Source organism: Carex rostrata, chromosome 9 (genome assembly GCF_964058835.1).
Source record: "Carex rostrata chromosome 9, lpCarRost1.2, whole genome shotgun sequence".
Taxonomy (NCBI): domain Eukaryota; kingdom Viridiplantae; phylum Streptophyta; class Magnoliopsida; order Poales; family Cyperaceae; genus Carex; species Carex rostrata.
In genome coordinates, this window is record NC_135926.1 from 1,153,456 (window position 1) to 1,161,551 (window position 8,096).

The 8,096-nt window shown below is 36.2% G+C and overlaps 1 protein-coding gene and 1 long non-coding RNA gene across 2 annotated transcripts; both read right to left on the reverse strand.

The window, feature by feature from the left end:
- Window positions 1-155: 155 nt before the first annotated feature.
- Window positions 156-877, reverse strand: LOC144559062 (uncharacterized). The gene is made up of 2 exons (XR_013513082.1): window positions 696-877; window positions 156-513 (listed from the first exon to the last, which is right to left on the reverse strand). It is a non-coding gene; the product is annotated as an uncharacterized LOC144559062 (long non-coding RNA).
- A 598-nt stretch (window positions 878-1,475) lies between these two features.
- On the reverse strand, window positions 1,476-4,020 carry LOC144559852 (cytochrome P450 CYP94D108-like). Its single transcript, XM_078309003.1, has 2 exons — window positions 3,197-4,020; window positions 1,476-2,507 (listed from the first exon to the last, which is right to left on the reverse strand). The coding sequence occupies exons 1-2, from the start codon at window positions 3,871-3,873 to the stop codon at window positions 1,628-1,630; spliced, it is 1,557 nt and encodes a 518-aa protein (XP_078165129.1). The 5' UTR covers window positions 3,874-4,020; the 3' UTR covers window positions 1,476-1,627.
- Window positions 4,021-8,096: the final 4,076 nt, after the last annotated feature.

Sequence of the window (8,096 nt, forward strand, 5' to 3'; positions counted from 1 at the left end):
CATGTATTCGGTTCCATCGTCAGTACGCAAGGTTTTGATTATGGTAGAGAGCAAGTTTTCGGCTTGTGCTTTGAAGCAAGAGAAAAGATAAGGCACCTCACTTTTATTTTTCATAAAGTAAATTCAAGTAAAACGTGAATAGTCATCAGCAAAAATAACATAAAACTGAAATCCATTAAAAGAGGTTATGGGAGAAGGTCCCCATACATCGGAGTGGATGAGTTCTAAAGAAGAAGTGGTAGTAGAAAGAGAGCTAAAAAGAGGTAGTTTGTGAGACTTGGCCATAAAACAATCATGTCAAGTGCTCAATTTATTTGAATTACAAGGTAAGTTTGTTTTTTGAAGTAAAAGCAAGGTAGTAGAGGATGAAGGGTGCCCCAATCGAGCATGCCATGTGTCAGCCGAAGCACGAACACCAAGAAGAACTTGAGGTTGAGGAGAAGGTGGTGGTGTGAATGAGAAGAGTTCATTAGTACATGGAACTTGAAGAAGGTTGGTCTTGATGAGGAGGTCCTTGAAAAAGCAAGAAGAAGATGAGAACTCAATAAGTAAATAAGGGTTATCAAGTAAGAGTTTAGATAGGTTAATGAGGTTTTTAAAAAAAGAGGGGAGATGTAAGATATTGTTTAGAGAAATAGAATGAGAAGAAAGACAGAGTTTAGATGAACCAATGTGGAGAATCGGTAAACCCGCACCATTTCCAATTTGAAGCGTGTCATTGCCATCGTATTGGAAAAAAGTGGAGAGGTTGTTCATGTCATCGGTGACGTGATTGGTCGCCTCCGAATCTAACACCCATTCGGAAGATGCGCCAACTGAGCTAGACGGGTTTGCCACATATGCTTGAAAGGATGGTGGTCGGCCAGTGTAGGTAGGGTCAGCCTCGTAGCTAAAATAACAGGATATAAAAAGCAACTGAACAAAAAGAAAGCGATAAAAGGATGCTATATTACTGACACGATCTATATTTTATTGGTACTGCTAGTTCTACTACTATGCGCTACACTCCAGGATCTGAGAACCGAAAAATCATTCCAATTGGCAAGATGCAAGTCCACTTGTTTGGATACTATATTCATATCTTTATATTGTTATCCAAATAAAGACTTTGTGATCACAAAATATATTAGTATGATCAATGGAACAATTCATAAAACTTATCATTTTTCTTACCCAAAATCTACTTGCTTCATGCATCCCTTCGATGGTACTAATTTACATTCCGCCTCTTAATAATGTTGTCTTGCAGATTTGCACAATCCACCCTATTAAAAGTTTTTTTGAGAAAAAATCAGCCCTATTAAAATTTAACATCTTCTTTTTCTTTCTTTTGCTTGTATGCAGATCAACTTACCAGGAGTGGATTTGATTTCTCGTTTCATTTATGCAAACGTCAGACCACCATGTATCTAGTATGTTTGATGGATTTTATACCAGCATCAAATGAAAAAAAAAAAGAGAATTACACTAAATAGTTAATATTACAGCATAACATTTATTGTTTCAGTGGAGTGCAACATAATTTTTATGTACAAGAAAATTAAGTAGCAGTCTATTTGTACACTATGCAACTGGCACAATAGCATCTTATATTAATAGCATGTTTTATTCATACAAACCAGAAAAATCAAGTTTTGTAGCAATTCCTTTCCCTAACACAAACTGGCAATCCATCCTTCATGCGGAGCGTGAGTGACATGACCTTTTCCGGGCATCTTCCATTTCCTTCCACCTTCAGCACAAACCGGTCCAAAATGGATGCCACAACAGACTTCATCTGAATATACGCCATCTCCTTCCCCAGACACATCCTTGGTCCTGCATGAAACGCCGTGAACTTATACGGGCTTTCCTGCCAAAATGTTCCCTCTGCATCAATCCACCGCTCTGGTCGGTACTCCATACAGTCTTTCCCCCAATTCGCATCCATCCGACCCATCGCATATGAAATGTACGATATGAAATATCCCTCCTTGACCCTGGTCCCATCTGGCAGGACATCATCCTTCATAGCACGTGCTACGTTACCTGGAACTGGAGGGTATAGCCTCATCGACTCTGATATAGCTGCATGAAGGTAATGCATCTCCTTCAACTCCTCAAATTCATACATGCATGTCTTGGAATTTCCATTCTTGGCATGGACTGAACGGATTTCATCTAAAATTTTTGCTTCTACGTCTGGCCTGGATGACAGAATCCAGAAGAACCATGATAATGCAGATGATGTGGTTTCTCTGCCTGCCAACAAGAAGCTGATGACGATGTCCCGAAGGAACTTGTCTGAGTAGTTGTCTGAGCTAGCGACAAATCGGGCGAGGAGGTCATGCTTCTCAGTTGTCTGTTTCTCTTTCTTTCGAGAGTGGATGATTTGGTCAGCAAATTCATGAACTGTTGAGATAGATTCTCGTAGCCTTCTTTCGGACCCAATATCAAATAGCTTTTTGATCTTCCAAGATCTTGGTATAGCATACCGGAACCGGTTAGCACTGAGATAGGTAGCATTCCTGAATGTTGTAAAAAACCAATTGTTTTTGTTAAATAACTAAGAAATAAATTTTGGCTTAGTGGTTTCAATAAATCATTGAACTCTTAGATTTCATCCCATTCAGCACGTCTCCCTGCAGATACCAGTAAATTACCTACTTGAAGTTATAGTAGTCTGAGTTTTTTACTGGCAACATTAATTTATCTATTGGTGCTGTCATAGCCGTTGCTGTTGTTTGGAATGTACTTGTGTAAATTTTGAGGATTGGTGCATTTTATGGCTTTACGATTCGTCAAGCTAGCCTCGATTATGCTTTATTTTTGCAACTAATCTGATATTAAGTTATCTATATATCTACCGGAATGGAATGCTTAATTGTCCTCCAGGTGCTTCATCAGTACCAAGTTATCTACTTAATTATCTACTGGTACATCCTCCCCAGTGCTTCACCTAACAGACAGCCTCACCGCCGTCCAATACTTGAGAAAATCTTGATGAAAGAGGATTTCAATCCCTGGTATGAACGTCTCGATCCAGTACTGTGCTTGTACTGGGAATATTTCCAGGGATTACATTAATTAGTACGGGTTTGATGTCAATAAATTTCTTTAGAAGTCAAAATTTTCCTTAATTATGTCAAAATGTTACGAAATGTATTACGTAATTAACTATAAATTAAGTCCTAGCTAAAGTCAGTGAATACTGTACCTGAATGCCTCAGCAAAAGTAGTGGTGAAGCTTGACACCTTCTCATCCTGAACCTTCCCTTTCTCCAATTCCGGGTCGAGACATCCCGGGTCAAGATCGAACGACACCTTACAAACGTTATCGAATGCAAACCGTTCGAGCACATCCTGAATGTCGATCACCTGACTGGTAGCCGAGGCCCTCGCTAACAGCGGCAAAAGCCGTGTCTGAATTTCCTGATGCACGCACTGCACGACAAAAGACCGCAGTGTTCGGGTGTTGAACTCAAAGCTGGCTGTCTTTCTCTGCACATGCCACGTCTCCCCATCAGCATTGAATATCCCGGTGCCGAGAAAATCGTGTAAAACGGACGAGAACCTCTCGCCTTTTGGATAGTTGTCGAAATGGGTCCGAAGAATGTGCTCCACATTGGCCGGGTTAGCGGTCAAGATTCCACGCAGACCAAGCCGTTGCAGAAAGACGGTGTTGTTTGGAGCCTCAGCAAGCACCTCGGTTTGCCAGTCTAGTATGCGGTGTCGGTTTGCGAGGAACTGAGGGAGATGGCCGACAAAAGGATAGGGTCTGAAGTTCGGTGAGTATTTAACTGCGTTGTTCTTGCGCTTCCATATTAAGAGGAGAGACGAGAGGATTGGGAGGAGAAGTAATAGAAGGATAGATGGAGGAGAGAAGACGTCCATGGGTAAATTAATAAGCAAGGTAGCGCGAAAGGACTTTGAAGAGAGATTCTTGCAAGTAAGAAGCTTTGAATTAGAATTAGAATTAGAGAGAACAAGGAATGAATGTGCTCAGGAAACAACGCCGGGAGAGATGACAAGGGAATAAATAATGGGTGCCGAACTTGTGTCCCAAGCCCTTTGAACAAACTTTGTCAAAAGGGGTGCGTAACTGCGCACGATATGGTAATAAAGTCTTTAACTTATACAAAAAGTTATAAATCCAACATAACATCTAGAAATCCAACGTACCATCTAGATCTCTATTATTCTTCCTAAATGGAGGCCTCCATTGTGTTATCTTTTATTGGTGAAACTATCTGTAGGCTTTTATTCAAATAGTAATATGGTATAAAATGAAGATTTATATAGAGTAGAACTCGGGTGTTCTTAAGTTTATCAAGTTTTTCGGGTGAACTCAAATCTAAAACTCGTCAAATCGGTTTTAAATTACGAATTTGAATCGTTGAGACTCCGCCTATCTTACGAGTAATGTGTCTATATGTGAAAATTTTAAACATTTAAACTAATTTAATATAAAGTGAATTAGAAGCTTAATAAATTAATTTTGATGCATTCATTTTTTGAACGTTTTTTGCCCGCTTGACTTCATACGAAAGTAATTCAAATGTTTAAAATTTTCACATGTAGACGCATCACTCATAAGGTAGGTGGGTTTCAACGGTTCAGATTCATCATTTGAAGTCAATTAGACGGGTTTTAAACTTGAGTTCACCAAAAAACTTGATGAACTTAAGAACACCCTGGTTCTACTCGATTTACATATACAAAAGAAAAGAAAAAATAGTACATTAGTAACATATGAACCAACTCAGCCTTCTGCCCTGTCGTAATAACTTACTAATGGGTATTATGATTTTCTTTCCATCTAGCGTAAATATACTGAAGATCAATAACAAAAGATTTGAAACCTGTATAGACTGACAATGCATTTGGAGATATAACTACACTATCCAAATTAGTTGACCGTGTTTGGGGAGTACGTGGCACCCAGATCTGAAGTCTACATGAGCCAAGAAACAACACCCCTGTTCTGCTGTTCATTGCCGGAACCTGTGTAATACTTACATTAATGTTCACACTGATAGAGCCCATGTTCATACTAGCAAAATGATGACAGACTCATTGGTCAGAGAAAATTGTCATTACAGAGACGGGCACTCGAGCAGTGAAAATATTGTAGTGAAAGGCATAAGAGAAAAGAAAAAGAACATAAGAACAGAGAAGAGAGGAGCAGAGGCAAGGGAAGGAGAGGCCGGAGGGAAAAGAGATCACCAACATCATTACAAACATTATCCAAAATAAAAGATAAAGAACTAGATATCTAACGCAAACATCAGCAACAAAAGAAAAGAAAACGAAAACTACCAAAGAGAAGAGACAGAGGAGCGTTGAGGCAGGGAGATTTTTTATTGGGAGTAATTGATAGAAAAGAAGAGAGAAAAATAGAAAGAGTACAACTATTTTTATATATGGATAGTAAGTTCGGTACTGTTTATACCGATTCAAATTTTGTTATGTTTTAAAGTACCGATTCAAACTTTGCAAAAAATAAAAAGTTTAGATCGGTATAAACAGTACTGATCCTAACTTAAAAAAAAAAAGTTTAGATCAGTATGAACAGTATCAATCTTAACTGTAAAAAAAAAAAAAATTAGAATCGATATGAACAGTACTAATCTTACTATCCATAAAAAACAGCTGTACTCTTTTTGTTTACATCTCTTCTTTTCTATTAATTACTACCAATAAAAAATTCCCTTGAGGCAGCGCGAAAGAGTGATGACCAGATCCGAACCCTAGGCACAACTTTTTTTCACTCTTCTTCCATCGTCTTTTTTGTTTGTTTTGAAAATACACTCTTTCTTCCATGCAGCAGAGATGGACCGGCAGGGGGCACGCCACAACAAGAATGAGACACTTTTTGCGAGGATAAAAAAATCACTTTTTTGTGACGGACTACCCTCATTGTTCAGCTTTTTCTTTTTGCGACGGACTACCGTCATAAATGCGCTTTTTTCCTCGCTAAAAGTGTTTACTTTGTTGTAGCCCCTTAGACCGGTTATTACATTTCTAAAGATTTTTTTGACATGAAATTATCTAGTTAATTTAATATGTATTATTTTAATTAATGTACCCATTTCTTGATATGCTATATTTCTAATAAAAGTAATTGTTTTCGTCAAAAATTCAGAATAGAAAACAACATAATTTAATATTAAGTAAATAACAGTTTAATTTCGTAAATTAATAAATCTTCTATATGATAAAAAAGATTTCTTCTATTTATAAATAAATTTAATTATTAATACTAATAACTACGAATTATTGTTCCCTTTTGTACGCTGTTATCATATAGTGGCCCCTTTTGTATCAAATCATATTAATATCAAATCATATTTATACAAAAGGGGCCACTATAACAAACTATTGTTCCTGTTATTAATATTATATTGAAAAAAAACATTTAAAATAGGTACAATTGTTGGTTCCACAATTTTTGTAATTCATAATTTTTAGTATTAACAAATAGATTCATTTATAATAGAAGAAGTTTGTGTTATATTATAGAAAATTCATTAACTCATGAAACTAAATGTTACTTATTAAATTAAACTATGTTATTTTCAATTTTACATTTCTTACAAATCAATTCCGTAAGAAATATAACAATTGAGAAGATAATGGAGGCTTCTATTTTTAAAAAGCAATTAATTTATGGTTTGAATTAATTAGTAGTTTAGTACCACATAGTACTTATCACTCTTGGACGAAAATGATTCAGAGAGCTTCGGACAAGCTCCGCACACAAAAATAAAATAAAAATGGCAGAGAAAAAAGATTAGTGGCACCACTTGATTTGATATAGTGGCCCCTTTTGTACGCTGGTGTACGTACTTTAAAGATGTGTGCTATCTGATAACTGATAAGGGCCGGTCGAATCACTATTTATGTGGAAAAAAAAAATTCAGTTCAACTGAATTTTTTTTTTCTCACGGGAACAGTGTTTTTCAGTTCAAATCTCGTGCCCGCGCTCATTTTCATTTGTCGGCCGAACAGGCCCTAAGTGATAACCATTGCCGAAATATTTTCGTCTCTAATTTTATACAAATATAACTTTATATGAAATTTTAATTTATCAGAAATGTTAAGGTTACCCATGTCATTTTCTATAATTTTTTCCGCATGGTCAAAAAATTATTTTCTTAACTAGAAATGTCTTTTCTTATCCAACTACTGTTTTTTTTTTATCATGACGTCAGATGGGTAGATTATTTTGGAGGATTATTAATATTACAGATTAGGGCTGCACAAAAAATTCGTAGTTCGTGATTTGATTCGAGTTTAATTCGAAAAAGTTTGTAAAAAATTTGATTCGAAATATTTCGAAATTAATTCAAATCAAATTCAAACTGGACTTGGTTCGTTCGAAAAAAGTTCGCAAATTATTATAGTTCGAATATCAAAGTAACGTGAACCGTTGATTTCTGCTGATGACTTAAAAATTAAAACATAAGGCCGTCCAACCATAAGCCATAACTCGTAAGTCGTAACCCTCGCCATCAATTCTAAAATTCTAGACAACTTTCACCTTTCGCTTTCGGCGACTACGTTCACTCTTCCTTGTCGTAAAAAAATTCGTAAAAGATTCGAAATTGAGTTCGTAAAAAATTCGATTCAAAATTAATTCAAAACAAACTTAGTTCAAAATTAATTCAAATCAAACTCAAACTGAAATAAGTTCGATTCGGTCCGATTCGTTTGTAGCCCTATTACAGATAATTGAAGAATAGAAAGAGAAAAAATTGTGACACTGTTCTGAAAGAAAAGAAACATAATAATAAATTCTATCGTTTCAGTAGAAATAAAAAATGCAAGCGATGACACATGGCACCTACATTAAATGACATAATACCTAAGTGACTATATATATATATATATATATATATATATATAGAGTCCGGCTAAATTGCTGCTGACAGCAGTTCTGCCCAAGTGCTGCCGGGGCTATATTTAGCCGTGTGATGTCCAAACAACAAATCCAAACCATTAGATGTTTAATCTATATTATAATCTACTTGGAGACCAAATTTTACATTTTTTGAAATTTTTTTACTATTTATTAAGCTGGTTTGAAAACCGCTGTTTTCAGTAAATTTCTGCAG